The sequence below is a fragment of the Rhinolophus sinicus genome, chromosome 8 (assembly GCF_057876585.1).
Source record: "Rhinolophus sinicus isolate RSI-liver-muscle chromosome 8, RSI-T2T, whole genome shotgun sequence".
In the NCBI taxonomy this organism is placed as follows: Eukaryota; Metazoa; Chordata; class Mammalia; order Chiroptera; family Rhinolophidae; genus Rhinolophus; species Rhinolophus sinicus.
This window is the reverse complement of record NC_142508.1, coordinates 34432715-34448818: the sequence shown is the minus strand read 5'-3', so window position 1 is coordinate 34448818 and position 16104 is coordinate 34432715. Positions and strand designations below refer to the sequence as shown.

At 42.3% G+C, this 16104-nt stretch overlaps 1 protein-coding gene and 1 pseudogene across 2 annotated transcripts; both read right to left on the bottom strand.

Moving 5' to 3' along the window:
* Positions 1-248: 248 nt before the first annotated feature.
* On the bottom strand, positions 249-9129 carry LOC109438752 (leukocyte immunoglobulin-like receptor subfamily A member 5). Of its 2 annotated transcripts, XM_088799995.1 has the most exons (9): positions 8836-9129; positions 8708-8743; positions 8246-8527; positions 7694-7993; positions 7373-7417; positions 7098-7142; positions 3060-3182; positions 2376-2428; positions 249-2287 (listed from the first exon to the last, which is right to left on the bottom strand). In XM_088799995.1, exons 1-9 carry the CDS (start codon positions 9056-9058, stop codon positions 2153-2155), a joined length of 1242 nt encoding a protein of 413 aa, XP_088656121.1. In that variant the 5' UTR covers positions 9059-9129; the 3' UTR covers positions 249-2152. The 2 variants fall into 2 exon arrangements, with proteins under 2 accessions (XP_088656121.1, XP_088656122.1); XM_088799996.1 differs by lacking the exon at positions 7098-7142.
* A 4142-nt stretch (positions 9130-13271) lies between these two features.
* On the bottom strand, positions 13272-15568 carry LOC148757482 (leukocyte immunoglobulin-like receptor subfamily B member 4; annotated as a pseudogene).
* Between the last annotated feature and the right edge of the window lie 536 nt (positions 15569-16104).

Below are 16104 nucleotides of genomic sequence, written 5' to 3'. Positions count from 1 at the left end.
TACCTTAAATCCAGAAAAGGAGATATTTGATTTTGTACACTGTGCAGACTGAACCATATTAGGTAATAACATCACACATAGTAATCTTTTGAATGGCTAAATATTTTAGCTTTTATAGATACTGTGAGTTAGCCATCCATTCAAAAAATTATATTTTTTCCTGTTATGTATTTCATAGACATGGAAAAATGAGGCAATGAATATTTTAAAGTAGATTTATTTGTATAGAAATGTTACATCCTCCTGATTCAAATGGCACAGTACAGTTCGACGAACAAAGCAAAACATCCTTATTTCCTACCATCCAAAAGTAATGATTGAACATGCTCTTCTGTATACTGCTGTTTCCCCTTAAAAACAATATCCTCAACACTTTTACATTTTCACCCCTTTCTCTCTCTCTGAAAATATATAAATATATATATTCAGTCATTTAAATTATGCATATACTATGTAAATAAATTACATATAATAGATAATAATATATTACATGCACAATATATTATATATAATATAAATTTATAAATATGCACATACTCATATACAAATATAGGCTTAATTATATATAACAGTATATACAACATGTATAATACATAGTATATTAAATATGATATAGATATTATATAAATTATATGACTAATTTAAATGACTGAATAATATTCCATTTGGTCATGTACATAATTGTCTCTATCTTTCCCATGGTCTACTTTTATGTAATATTTTGAGGTTTTGTGAGTGTTTTGTGCGCCTGTGTGTGTTTGGGTATGTGTGCTTTTGTGTGGCTATTTAAAGAATACTGAACTGAGACTTACTGAGAAAACAGCTCCACATTGTGGAACCATCTCTTGAGGTCAAGTTCCCAAAATGGGTTTGTTGAGTCAAATGTGACCTCCATCTTATACTTTGAGACATGTTGCAAACTGCCCTTCAGAAATTCTGCACAACGGATGTTTCTGCCCACTTCTTCCTCTGACTCAACTCCAGCTGGTCAGCTTCTGTAGCCTCTGTATTGCTTCGCTCTGTAGCTCTAAAATGTGCTCCTTCCTTCGATGCCCGTGACCTAATCTGGGCTCAGACCTGACCTTCTCTGACATGGCTTCTCTTATCACTCTGCACATGGACTCCCCTTTTCCTCAGTTTTCTTCCTTGCAGTCCCAGCTCCACTGTGGTCTCCATGGAGCTCTTCCTCAGACACAGCTCTGACTGGGTATTGTTTCATTCAACACTCTTCCTTGATTCCCAGCCCCCTTTTCTATAAAATCTATGAAAGGTAACCTCACAAGGTGATCTGATCATCAATTTCTAACTGGGTAGGTCGTGGTGGGTAGTCACGCCCCAGGTATATAACTTTGTAGTAAAAGGCTTATCTTTGCCTTAAGCAGCCCTGTCCACTGTTTCAGTGCATTTACGTCAGTACACTTTTGAAATAAGCTATAACCACGCTCGAAGGACCACATAATCTTAACTATCCTGCAGTCTGATTCAGGCCTGACTTCCTCCCACCTCCATGTAATCTTCCTTACATTCCCTCCTTAATTTCAAATGCATAAAACAAGCTGCAAAACTGTTATTCTCTGGAACATTTAAGATCCTGCCTTCTGGCAATTGTCATCGGCTATGGCTCAAATAAACTCATAAAAACTCTCTACAGGTTTGAGTGTTTCTTATGTTGATATTATGTACATGTTACCACTAAAACCTATGTAAAAATGTAAAATGTAGGGGTTGTACAAAAACATGTTGTTTTCCAGATTTGGCCCATGGGTGGTGATTTGCCAGTTCCTGCACTAGACAACAAACGGTTGACAAGAAAGATGGTTTTAGGACCTTTTCTGTGCACCTAGGCTGTAACATAAAACCTGGCACCAAAGAGGATTTAAGTATATTTGTTTTAATTGATGATAACTTAAAAAAAATTACCGTATTACTTTCCCAGTAACTTTCGAGGGTCTTGGGAATTGCCGGGCAATTACAGTAGAGATTTTGCAACAGACTGGGTAATAATCTTGAGGTCTCCAGATTCAGGGGGCAGCAGGACCTTCTGAGTAATGTGGGTCTCCTCAGCCTTGCTGACGGTCTTAGATTTAGAAGCAGTGATTCCAAAGGAAGGACCTTCCAATAGGCAGCTCTAAGTTCTGTCCAAATTCATGGCTTATCTTAGGGCAAGTGTCGCATACTCGCTGATCTGGGTATGCCTGGGTAAGAAGGAGGGTGTTCCAGCTGTCCCCTGGGTGGGGACACGGCAGGTTATCTGGGAATAGGTGACCTCCTTTGGGTCTTCAGAGGCCTGAGGGAGGAAGGGAGAATATGACATGGTGGTGTGACATGGGGGACCAAGGGGTTATTGGGGAGTCTAGTAGAGGGGGAACGCTTACCTGTCTATCCGTTGGTTCAGCTGCCTCTGGATGTCTGTCTATCCTGGTAGCTTCTGGAGAGAAGAGGAAGTTATTAGGGGCTGTATATTTGAGTCTCCTTCTCTAATTCATATGCTGAAACCCTAACTGCCTATGTGAGCGTATCGGGAAGTGGTGCCTCTGGCAGGTGATTAGGGTTAGACGAGGTCATGAGGTCATTTGAGGGAATTTTCATAGTGGGATTAGTGTCCTTCTAAGAACAGGCCAGAGCCCCAGCTCTCTCTCTCGAGGACACAACAAGAAAGTCTCTATCTGCAAGAGAGCCCTCTCCAGGAACCAAATTGCCAGCACCTTCCTCATGGACCTCCCAGCCTCCAGAATTGTGAGAAATAAATATTGTTTGAGCCTCCTGGTCTATGGTTTTCTGTTACAGCAGCCAGAATGGACTAAGATAGAGGTGGTTATGTTTTCACCGAGGCTGTTGTAGATTTCCCCAGACCCATCTTCTGATTTTACAGACAAGAGCCCGGGCTCAGGACGTTACCGCAGTCACAGCTTGAGCCAGCAAATCAGCCCGTGCCTCCTTGCCTCCAAGCACCTTCACCCCCTTTCCTGCCTCCAGCAAATGCCACTCCCCACTTCCTCTGTATGGTCTGCACTACTGGAGTCTCTGCCTAGGCTTCCCTCCCCCTCTCAAGGACCTACTGTGTTTAGCTTTGAAATGTCGGAGGATGAAGAAGAAAAGGAGGAGGAGGAGGAGAAGCGCGATTGTCACTGGGAAGCCAGTCAGGAAATGCTGGCGCTTCTCCACTTGGTCGTGTGATGGGGCTGCAAAGGAGGAAATAATGTTGAAGCATCTGCCTTTTAGCCCTTTACAAAGTACCTCCACGCAAGGCACAGTTTCTGTGTGCTCTCCAGTCCCCATCACAATCTCAAATTGTTGACCCTTGTAAACAGCGATATAAATGGAACCACTGTAAAATGGAGTCAGTGCTGCCATCCCAGAGGAACTGCATTGCATCTCTTATTCCTCAAACCTTTGGGATGTTAAAACAGGGCTAACTAACCTTTGGACTGGACCTAAGCTACCTTGTGTCCCAAAGACAACAAGAAAGCAGATATGACCACCAGACTGATGACTACTACACTGAAAATTAAAAACATTGTTTAAAATTAGCATCACTATTTTTATTTGCACCAATGGAAATGCCTTCTTTCTATTGATGTGATTGTTCCCTTTCCTATAAATACCCCTGGCATTTGCTTCCTAATTGGAACATTATTTGGGCTTCCACCTGAATTAATGATTCCCAAATATCTATTCTCAATAATCTCTGTAAATGTTTGATGCCGCTCACTTGGAAAGGTCTTTTATTTTCAGGTTATCGCCCCATTTCTTTTTCTTTTTAATTAAAATTTATTGAGGTGACAATGGCCAATAAAATTACATAGGCTTCAAGTGTACAAGTCTGTATTACATCATCTATATATCACATTGTGTGTTCACCACCCAGAGTCAGTTCTCTTTCCATCACCATATATTTGACCCTACTTACCCTCATCTCCCACCACCATCCCCTCTTACCCTCTGGTAACCACTAAACTGTTGTCTGTGTCTGTGAGTTTTTGTATCTGTCATGATGTACCAAAATTAACTCAAAAATGGCTCAAAGATCTAAACATAACACCTGAAACAATAAACAGCAATGAAAAAAACATAAGTACTAAACTTATGGACCTTGGGTTCAAAAAGAATTTTATGAATTTGACTTCAAAGACAAGGGAAGTAAAAACTAAAATAAATGAATGGGACCATATCGAACTTAAAAGCTTCTGTACAGCAAAAGAAACCATCAACAAAATAAAGAGGCAACCACCTGAATGGGAGAAGATTTTTGCAAGCAGTGCCTCTGATAAGGGGCTAATATTCAAAATATACAAGGAACTCATGCAACTCAACAAAAAAAAAAAAGAAAGAAACAACCCAATTGAAAAATCGGCAGAGGACTTGAAGAGACATTTCTCCAAAGAGGACATACAAATGGCAAATAGACATATGAAAAAATGCTCAACATCACTAATCATCAGAGAAATGCAAATCAAAACCACAATGAGATATCACCCAGTCAGAATGGCTATCATCAACAAGACAAATAGTAACAAGTGTTGGAGAGGCTGTGGGGAAAAAGGAACCCTCATACACTGTTGGTGGGAATGCAGACTGGTGCAGCCGTTATGGAAGGCAGTATGGAGGTTCCTCAAAAATTATGAATAGAATTACCATATGACCCAGCAGTCCCTCTCCTGGGTATCTACCCAAAAAATCTGAAAACATTTATACATAAAGACACGTGTGCTCCAATGTTCACTGCAACTCTGTTTACGGTGGCCAAGACATGGAAACAACCAAAATGTCCTTCGATAGATGAATGTAAAGAAGTTGTGGTATATATGCACAATTTCATAGTCTTCGGCAGTAAGAAAAGATGAAATAGGACCATTTGTGACAATATGGATAGATCTTGAGATTATAATACTAAGCGAAATACGTCAGACAGAAAAAGCAGAGAACCGTATGATTTCACTGATATGTGGTATATAAACCAAAAACAACAGAAGAACAAGACAAACAAATGAAAAACAAAAACTCACAGACACAGACAATAGTTTAGTGGTTACCAGAGGGTAAGGGGGGAGGAGGGTGTAGATGAGGGTAAATGGATCAAATATATGGTAATGGAAGGAGAACTGACTCTGGGTGGTGAACACACAATGGGATTTATAGATGATGTAATACAGAATTGTACACCTGAAATCTATGTAATTTTACTAACAATTGTCACCCCAATAAACTTTAATAAATAGATAAATAAATAAATAAATAAATCAAAATAAATTTTAGAAATTGGGGAAAAAATCATTAGAAAAAAGACATCCATATGGTTGCCTATAAACAAACAAACCAAAAAAGAGTGTGAACGGACAGATCTCAGTTCAAGAACTAGGCTGTTATGAAACTGACCCATAGATATCGAGAACAAACTGATGGTTGCCAGATGGGAAGGTTTGGAGGGATGAAAAAGGAAAAGTGATTAAGAAGTACGAATTGGTAGTTATGAAATAGTCACAGGGATATAAAATGCAGCATAAAGTATATAGTCAATAATGTTATAATAGCTGTAATATTGTGGACTAGACTAATTGGGGGGATCACTTTGTAAATTATATGAATGTCTAACCACTATGCTATATACCTAAGACTAATATAAAGTAATATTGAATATCAACTGTAGTTGAAAAAAATCAGATGAGGAAAAAAGAATTCAGCTGTTATATCAAAATTTGTGGGAATTGTATGCATTTGTATCACGCAAAAGCAGCTGGAGACAACACTACATGTAAAGAATTCTTTATGTGTTGGCTAGGTTCCTGTAAAAGTATGGTTAAAGCATGCTAGTTTCCAATAGCACTTTTTTTTTTTTTAACCAAATAGGCAGTGAGCCGGATTTAGCCCTTGCGCCATAGTCTTCCAACCCCTGTTCTATCCACCTCTTACATATTTTTTTCTTTGTTTCAGGCATACGAAACAATGCAATAGTTAGACAGTTCACCCCTCACAAAGTGATCACCCCCCCAACCTATTGCCCCTCTGATATCGTATATATCTAATACACTCCATTGACTCTATTCCCTATGCTATACTCAATATCCCATGACTATATATATATTAAATTATAGTTAACATACAATATTATTCAGTTTCAGGTGTACAGTACAGTACATTTTTGATCCCAGTAGATTTTGTTTGCTGCATGTTTGTGTTTCCCTTTAGGATTTCTTTCTCAGTCTACCTACAGTATCTGGATTATCTCATGTATTTTCTTTGCAATCTTTATGCTCATCAATTCCACACCTGCATCTCCAGGCCTGCACCCTTCTAGTCAGGCTTACAAAGCTAACTTCCCACTGCATATTTCCCCTAGAATGATGCATGACCAACTTGAAAGCAACAAGTCCAAGATGAAACTCGTCATTGTGCTCCCCGTCTTGGAAACTCCTCATGTGTCTATTTCTCTGTGACTAGTCCTTCACTACACACACATCACCAGCACCGATAGAGAAGTGATGAAAGGAGTGATGGGAATGCAAGTTCATATGAAATTACTCTCAGCTTGTAGGAAGGGAGTTATGGTGGCCACAACCACAGAAGATCTTGGCTCAACAGTCCTGCTTAATCCTGTACAGAATTTGCTTCCACATATGTGAAGAAAATGAGGCTCAGAGGAGGGAAAAGCCTAGCGGGGGACACAGTGAATTACCTGTAGAAATAGCTCCCAGGAGTTTTATGTCCTCAGTGCCATATAGGGATGAAGACTCCAGAGAACAAGGTTATCTGATTATCTCAGTTATCTGGGGCTGACAGGATGAATATTTGCCCCCTGGGAGTAGAGCTCCACGATGAGTACTGTGAATCCCAGACGCCCTCTGGAGTATTGGCAATAGGGGTCAGTGATGAATAATATCTATAGAGCATCGTTATTATTTGCAACCCACGGTCCCTCTAACTTTCTGCTCTCCCTGGCGGAGAGCAGCCCCACCTCTTTATCTGTTTGCTCCCTTTACCTATCCATCAGAAGCCCTCTTAAAAAGCCAGATCTATCTCTGGTATATAAATTTTCTATTCCAAGTCTGAGAGAAGAGAGAATGGAAACTTTCAGTTTTATACCTAAACCAGTTACTCACCATGTGGACGTCTGGGCACTGTGGGTATGGAATAGTCAGGAGCTTCTGCAAACAACATCTCTGATAAGGTGCTAATACCCAAAATATACAAAGAACTCATACAACTCAACACCACCACCAACAACAACAACAACAACAACAACAAAACAATCCAATTGAAAAATAGGCAGAGGATCTGAACAAACACTTCTCCTAAGAAGACATGAAATGGGGGTGGTTTCTTCCTCTCTTCCATAGGGACTTTTTAAAGTTTTCCACCCAAAATAGTTACTCACCAGTGGAACATCTGGGCTCTGTGGGATCAGGATCATCAGGAGCTTCTGCAAATGGAATGAAATGGGTTGGTATTTTTATCTCAGCTCAGGCTCTCGCTCCCCAGACCCACAATGACCAACACACCCTCCCCAGGCCCGGGCCACGTAGTAGGAGGGCTGCATGGTGGGTGAGGGGAGTTCCTCACAGCTTCAAGTCTAAGCAGATGGAGCTGACACCACCTTTCCACCCCCACTGTTTTCCTTCTCCCAATCACTGCTTTAAGTGGAAAGCATCTGTCTCCAGGAGGGGACATAGGGATGGATGGGCTGGAGTTTCCTCACTTTTGGCCACAAGCTGTAACTGGTTACTGGAGTGAGACCACACATAAAGGTCATTGTGAAAGGCACCATAGCATCTGTATGTCCCCATCTGTGTGGAGGTGACATGGTCCAAGTGGAAGATGGCCTGGTGTGCACTGTCCTGGAGTGTGGAGCTTAGGTTCTGGGTGGTGTGAACTCCACCTTCTTTGATGAGAATAAATACATCAAACCCAATTTTGGAGAAACACTGTAACTTCACATTGTCTCCTGAAGCCACCACAGTGCCAGTTATGCTCGTGAGGGAGGGTTTGTCATAAGCTCCTGCAAAAGAAGGAAGTTTGGTGATAAAGAAGAGGCCACATACATGCACTGTCCCTTTTTGTTCTACAGGAGCAGACATGCCTCTGGTTTCTGTTCCTTTTCAGTCCCACCCTGAGGAAAGCGGTCTCTGCTTCATCCCTTATTCCTTCATAGGCATAGAGGTTTTGCTGCTTTGCGCTTTGTATCTGAAAGCCGGTTCTTCCCTCTGCAAAGAAGTTTGTCCTGGCTCTGCTACCTCTGTGTCCCACTCACCAGTCATCACCAGCTGCAGGGGGTCACTGGGCTGGGACCACTGGACTCCACTCTGATAGACACAGCGGTACAGCCCTGCCTGGTCTGGTGTCATCTCTTGGATTCTCAAAGTGTAGGTCTTCTTAGGCAACGGTAACATACTTCTGTCCATGGGCTTAGGGCCTTCCACTTTATATATGTTGTATGCTTCAGCTTCTGGACTATGGCACTGAATGGTCACAGTATCCTTAGATAGCACCTTGGATGTAGGCTGAGCTATGATATGAGGTGGGGGGAGATTTCCTATAAGAAAGGACACAGATAACAGGCTTATAGGTGTATCTGTACTCACATCACCCTCCACTTTCTCCCCCGTTATAGCCACCAGTCTAAACACTGAGCCTTCTCTTTCCTGATCCTAAGAGAGCTGATGTCTGGCCTAAATCCCCCTCGGTCCTTGGGAGTATTAAAGGGAACACTCACCCTCTTGTGCCTGAGTGCTCTGTCCTATATACAGACCTGGAAGAAAACACCAGATGAGAAGAGCCCAACCACCGACCTGCCCACTGTAGCTTTGTGTTTGCACCCCGACCCTTCTGTCCCAGACTCACCGAGGTAGAGCAGAGAGGGAAGAACCGTGAACATGATCCTGGGTCCTAGAGGCCTATCGGCCTCAGCAACGCTGCTCTTATGGAAAGCAAATTTCTCTGCGTTACACAGGCACTGCAGGAAGTAGTGGGATGGCCTCTGTTTCACCCCTAGTTGAAGGCATTTCACATCTCCTTCATCCTGGGTGGGGCTGACAGACATAGTTGACACCAAGGTGCTCATCATCTGAACTTCAAACTACAATCTGTCCAACTTGGTCCCAATTCCTGTCCCTAATTCCTAATGAGTATTTAAAGTTTCTGTATAAAGTGAGTAGTAAGCGAGATGACAGGCAATGAACAGAAATAGATCCCGGTCTGAGGTTTGCTGTAAATTACCACGTGAGTTCATGGCTCTTGCTTCTAAACTCTGAGCTTCCTTCTCTTTGGATACAAAATAGGGCGATGATGCTGAGTTTATGGAAAGCTATACTCACAGTGTGTGCATTGTCCAGAATTGGTATTGTGAGCGAGGCAATAGTATAATTACCAGTTCTTTGCCTTCCGTCTGTGTTCCCAATATGTTGTCAGCACTAATTCCATCCATGCATGTAAATGATGAACCTAAACAAGATATTTTCACTGGGTTTTGTTACATCTTTGTTCTGAAACCATTGATCTGGCTGAACCTTCCTGAGTAGCTCTGCCATCTGCTCTTCTCAATAAACATGTAAGTTTGATTTAAAATCTTCCCCCTCATTACCCCTACGTGAGGCTCTCTTCCACATGAATCTGAAATAATTTAATAGCAACTCTTTCTGGGTTTTCATTTTATGAAGATTCTGTGGGGTAAGGTTACACATAATTTTCACAAGAACTGTGGTAGATTGCATTATTGTTCCAAATTATTTAGTCAGCTCTTAACTCATCAGACTCTGAGAATGTTGTAGAAAAGAGTAGACTCCTGCATGGTTCTGAAAATTCAGAAATATCTCCTGCTTCCAGTAGGATTTCCCTTTATTTGTGGTGTTTCAGTCAACATCCTTCTAAACTTAATTTCAGCATCATCATAACGTGTCCAATTAGCTCCAGAAATGAGACCCCTGTGTTTGTGTCTTGGTTCATGGCCTGGGCATAGTGCAGAGGTCATAATTTCATATATTTTCTGATGAGAAGAAGGGGTTTCCCAGTACTGAGGAGTTATTGAAAGTTCCACCTCAGAGAAAGAGGCTGACAGGTCAAACATAGTTAGACACGACTTTCCTTTCCCTGCCACTAGGGCAAAGCATCCATTCGTATTTCTCGTCTTTCTTTTTATTTGCTATCTACATGTATATTTCTCAGCTATCTGCATCTGTGTGTCTACAGTATCTATCATCTATCTTCTATTATCTATCTATCTCTCTGTCTATCTATCTCTCTGTCTATCTATCTATCTATCTACCTATCTATCCACCCATTCATCTTTTTATCATCTATCTATCTCCATCCACTAGAGCATCAGAAAAGAACCTTGAAACATAGCAGTCACTGTGTTTTCGGTGAGAACCATTTACAGGCTCATTGGTTACAATTTCTTTGCTCTCATCAATTTGGACTCAACTTTGGGAGGAAATTCCATAAGGTGGATTATTGCATTCTCAACCCACTCTCTGTTTTTGCATGATCCCAGAACAAAGAATGAATTTTACATTTTAAGTGATTGAACAATGAAAAGAAATGAACATTTTATGTCCCATGAAAATAATTTGAAATTCACTATTTAGTGTTTTATTTATAAACACAAAAGTTTTAGAACACAGAGATGCTCATATGGTGACATATCTACAGTCATTTTTGTGCTACAACAGCAGAATCAGGTGACTCAAAAACTGAAGGGACTCACAAGGCCCCAAATATTTACTATTTGGCCTTTTCGGAAAAAGTAGTCATTTAGGATGTGACGGTGACATTGAGCAGAGTCTGAGAAAGCATTCAGAGAAAATACCCTAGAAAAAGTTATGCATATGCTGAAACCAAGAGCAAAATGTTGAATTAGCAGAAGGGAAATTTGATGAGGGAACAGCAAGCCATTAGCAAAGAACCCTCAGAGACTCTGGTCATGTGGCCAGGTCTACAGAGTAAGTGACATACAAGTAACTTAGCATCTGTATGTCCCACATAGCACAATGTCCAGAGTGGTTTATGTCTAAGGGTGTTTATTATTTACTTAAATAGGTTGGAGCTAAGAAGTTCCTGAAATATTTCCTCAACTCAACTGTAATAGTGGTCAGTTTTAGTATGTCTGTGATTCTGTTGTTTTAGTCTCATGCTTTTGAAGATGTCTCCTTTTCAGGAAAAAAAAAAAAGACAAAAATGACAAAAAGAAAACCAAGCCCCAAACAGGAAAAATTGTTAGCATCTTACACATCTGTGTAACTTCAATCCTGAAACAAAGCATCATAAATGTTCATGTTTTATGTTTGCTTTCTATACTCTTGAAATTAAAAATAAGATATTACTGGGGAGAAAAATCAGTATTTCTTTTTTTTTAATTAAAGTTTATTGGGGTGACAATTGTTAGTAAAGTTACATAGATTTCAGGTGTACAATTCTGTAATACATTATCTATATCTCACATTGTGTGTTTACCATCCAGAGTCAGTTCTCTTTCTATCACCATGTATTAGACCCATTTACCCTCTTCTAGAGCCCCCTCCCCCATTACCGTCTGGTAACCAAAAACTCTATGTCTATGAGTTTTTGTTCCCTCATTTGTTTGTCTTGTTCTTTTGTTGTTTTCAGTTTTACATACCACATATCAGTGAAATCATATGGTTATCAGCATTTCTATCCCTAGACCCATTTTCTTCCACCCAGTACAACCCCTCTTAGTATCTTAGTAATTTACACTTTACCTGGTACATAAGCCAGGCTTATCAAGCATCTCTCCTCCTCCTCCTCCTCTTCTCCTCTCCTCTCCTCTCCCCTTCTCTCTCTCTCACTCTCTCTCTCTCTCTCTCTCTCTCTCTCTCTCTCTCTCTCTCTCTGTCTCTCTCACCTGTCATAAGTTCTAAAGAGTATGAAAATACGTGACCCCACATTGACCCCTGAGGAAGTTCATAAATGCAAAGAAGCCTGGATCAACAGCCGGGTCAGGGAGTTCCAGGTGGTGGGCTGAGTGACGTCCCACAAAGTGGTGAACATCTAGTTCCCAGAACTTGAGAATGTGAGCTCACATGGCAGGAGGGACATTGCAGATGTGATGGAGATATTGATCTTGGGGAGTGCATGCTAGGATGTCCTGCTGGGCCAATGGAGTCACAAGGGTCCTTATGAGAGGAAAGCAGGAGGGTGGGAGTGATGGAAAGGAGGAGGAGGCAGGAAGCAGAATCACAGAGGAGAAAAGGTGCTACACTCTTGGATTTGGAGATGGAGATGGGAGCCATGGCAGGGAGTGCAGGCAGAGTTCAGAAATTAGAGTCAGAACACAGACTGGATACTAAAATGGGAACGATATGTTTTAGAAGTTTGCTGTCCAGACCCCACAGAGAATAAATTTGTATTGCTTTAATCCACTATGGTTGTGGTAAATTGTTAGACTCAACAAGGAACTGATATGCTCCGTTATCTGGTAGATAACATCGCCAGAGCCCTGTCTCCTCTGGCTGTCCGTCAAGTGCACACTGTCCTTAGATGACAATAGAGAGTCACCGGTGTTTGTCATTACACTCAGATGAGGGCTCCTCTGAGTCCATGTAAAGACCCCTTCCGGCTGCGCCAGCCCTCAGCCACCAGGACCACCAGGACAAGGAGAACAAGGCCAGCCAAGCTCAGCCAGTCTTGGTTCTCAACTGAAGGTCTCCAGGCAGCAAGTTCTGAGAAAACGACAGAGCTTACGGATGAGGCGACAGGGTCCATTCCACAAACGTACCCTCACGTGAGCTCTTGTCTCCAGTCTACTGGATCTGGCAGCTTACCGCCCACCCAACCCCACTGGATAAGCCATCATTTACCTTTTTCCCCCTCTTGTCATTATGAGTGCTGTGATGGTACCATCAGGGAATTATAGGGTCAAGTAAGACAGGAGTGGGGACTGGGTGCCTCTTCTCTGCTCCATTGGAGCCCTGCCTGGTCCTTCCTTGGTTCTTCCATCTGATTGAATTATTTACTCAGCTAACGGGGACTGGCTTCCTTGGTATTCCTTGGGCACTAAATCTCCTCCTGACCTTGTACACTTTGCAATGCTTGTCCCTCTGCCTGTCCCGCATCTTCTGAAAGTTAGCAGTTACTCACTGTGTGGGGATTTGGGCTTTGCAGGGAGACAATCATCAGGATCATTTGTGAATGGTGACAAAATTGGTGGTTCTTTATCTCAGCTCAGGCTCTTTCTCCCTAGACCCACAATGACCAACACACCCACCCTGCCCCCAGGGCATGTGCTAAGAGGGCTGCTTGGTGGGTGAGGGGAGGAGAGTTCCTTATAGCTTGGGTCTAAGCAGATGAAACTGGCACCACCTCTCCACCCTGCTGTCTTCCCTCTCCCACTTATAACTCTCAGTGGACTTTGTCATCTCCAGGAGGGGACATGGGGATAAATGGGCTTCCTCACCTTTGACAACAAGCTGTAACCGATCACTGGGGAGAGACCACCCATAGGTGTCATTGCGAAAGGCACTATAGCATCTGTAGGTCCCCATCTGTGTGGAGGTGACATGGTCCAATTGGAAGATGGCCTGGTGTGCACTGCCCTGGAGTGTGGAGCTTAGGTTCTGGGTGGGGTGAACTCCACCTTCTTTGATGAGAATAAATACATCAAACCTGATTTTGCATTGTGTATATATACCACAACTTCTTTATCCATTCATGTATCGAAGGACATTTTGGTTGTTTCCCTGTCTTGGCCACCGTAAACAAAGCTGCAATAAACACTGGAGTACACGTATCTTTAGATATAAATGTTTTCAGATTTTTGGGGTAGATACCCAGGAGAGGGACTGCTGGGTCATATGGTAATTCTATTCGTAATTTTTTGGGGAACCTCCACACTGCCTTCCATAACGGCTGCACCAGTCTGCATTCCCACCAACAGTGTGTGAGGGTTCCTTTTTCTCCACAGCCTCTCCAACACTTGTTACTATTTGTGTTGTTGATGATAGCCATTCTGACTGGGGTGAGGTGATATCTCATTGTGGTTTTGATTTGCATTTCTCTGATGATTAGTGATGTTGAGCATTTTTTCATATGTCTATTTGCCATTTGTATGTCCTCTTTGGAGAAATGTCTCTCCTGGTCCTCTGCCCATTTTTCAATTGGGTTGTTTGTTTTTTTGTTGTTGAGTTGCATGAGTTCCTTGTATATTTTGGATATTAGCCCCTTATCGGAGGCACTATTTGGCGGTAAGAAAAGATGATATAGGAACATTTGTGACAACATGGATGGATCTTGAGAGTGTAATGCTGAGCGAAATAAGTCAGACAAAAAAAGCAGAGAACCATATGGTTTCACTAATATGTGGTATATAAACCAAAAACAACAAAAGAACAAGACAAACAAATGAGAAACAAAAACTCATAGGCACAGACAATAGTTTAGTGGTTACCAGAGGGTAAGGGAGGTGGGGGGTGGGAGATGAGGGTAAGGGGGATCAAATATATGGTGATGGAAGGAGAACTGACTCTGGGTGGTGAACACACAATGGGATTTATAGATGATGTAATACAGAATTGTACACCTGAAATCTATGTAATTTTACTAACAATTGTCACCCCAATAAATTTAAAAAATAAATTTTAAAAAAAACCTGACTTTGGAGAAACACTGTAACTTCACATTGTCTCCTGAAGCCACCACAGTGCCAGTTATGCTTGTGAGGTTTGTCATAAGCTCCTGAGAAGGAAGGAAGTTTGGTGATGAATGGGGGAACATGTGTGTATGCTGTCCCTTTTTGTTCCCCATGAGCAGACATGCCTCTGGTTTCTGTTCCTTTTCAGTCCCACCCTGAGGAAAGCGTTCTCTGCTTCATCCCTTATTCCTTCCTAGGCATAGAGGCTTTGTTGCTTTGCGCTTTGTATCTGAAAGCCAGTTCTTCCCTCTGCAAAAAGGTTTGTCCTGGCTCTGCTACCTCTGTGTCCCACTCACTGGTCATCACCAGCTGCAGGGGGTCACTGGGCTGGGACCACTGGACTCCACTCTCATAGGAACAGTGGTACAGCCCTGCCCAGTCTGCTATCATCTCTGGGATCCTCAAAGTGTAGGTCTTCTTAGGCAATGGTAATTTACTTCTGTCCATGGGCTCAGGGTCTCCTACCTAATGTATGTTGTATGCTTCAGCTTCTGGAGTCCCTTGGCACATGATGGTCACAGGATTTTTATGCAGAACCATGGATCTAGGCAGAGCTGTGATACAAGGTTGGGGAAGATTTCCTATAAGAAAGGACACAGATAACAGGCTTATAGGTGTATCTGTACTCACACCACCCTCCATTTTCTCCCCCATTATAGCCACCAGTCTAAACACTGAGCCTTCACTTCCCTGCCCCTAAGAGAGCTGACGTCTGGCCTAAACCACCCTCGGTCCTTGGGAGTATTAAAGGGAACACTCACCCTCTTGTGCCTGAGTGCTCTGTCCTATATACAGACCTGGAAGGAAACACCAGATGAGAAGAGCCCAGCCTTAGAGAACCACCAACCTGCCCCCTGTAGCCTTGTGTTTGCCTCCCAACCCTTCTGTTCCAGACTCACCGAGGTACAGCAGGGTGGGAAGAATCGCGGACATGACCTTGCATCCAAGCGGGCCTGTTGGCCTCAACGATGCTAAACAGACTTGTCTGAAAGTGATCCACCCTCCAGGGAGTGTGGGCGTGGCCCAGCTCTCATGAGAGCAAAGGCTATCCATATCCTTTCTTCCTACTTCTCTCCATGTGGGCTTTCAGATGGAGGTGGCATCACGAATTCATTAATCATCTGACCTTCACACTGCAGTCAGTCGAATCATGATTTCTATTTTCTGTGTTCCGCCTCACATCAGCATTTTAATCTTTTATGTAATGGAAGGGGCAAAGAACAGGATAAAGAACAGGAAAGACATAGTTTCCAACCACAGCAATGCTCTGAAATACAGTGTGAACTCATAGCCCTTGTTTCTCAATTCTGTGTTCTGTTCTTTATGTACAAAATGGGAGAATGATAACGAATTCCTAAAAAGCTACAAACACAGTGTGCAAATTGTCGCAAATAGACCTTGCTTGAGAGGCAGTGGCATAATTTTTATTTTCCCCCTCTGCCCCACTGCTGTTCTCCCAACATAATGTC

Coding starts and splice junctions, on each gene's coding strand:
- LOC109438752 (XM_088799995.1), bottom strand. CDS start 9,058: ATGATGAGCACCTTGGTGTCAACTATGTCTGTCAGCCCCACCCAGGAT. Junction 8,744..8,835: donor TCCCTCTCTGCTCTACCTCG/GTGAGTCTGGGA, acceptor GTTTTCTTCCAG/GTCTGTATATAGGACAGAGC. Junction 7,143..7,372: donor AGAGCCCAGATGTTCCACTG/GTGAGTAACTAT, acceptor TGTTGTTTGCAG/AAGCTCCTGACTATTCCATA.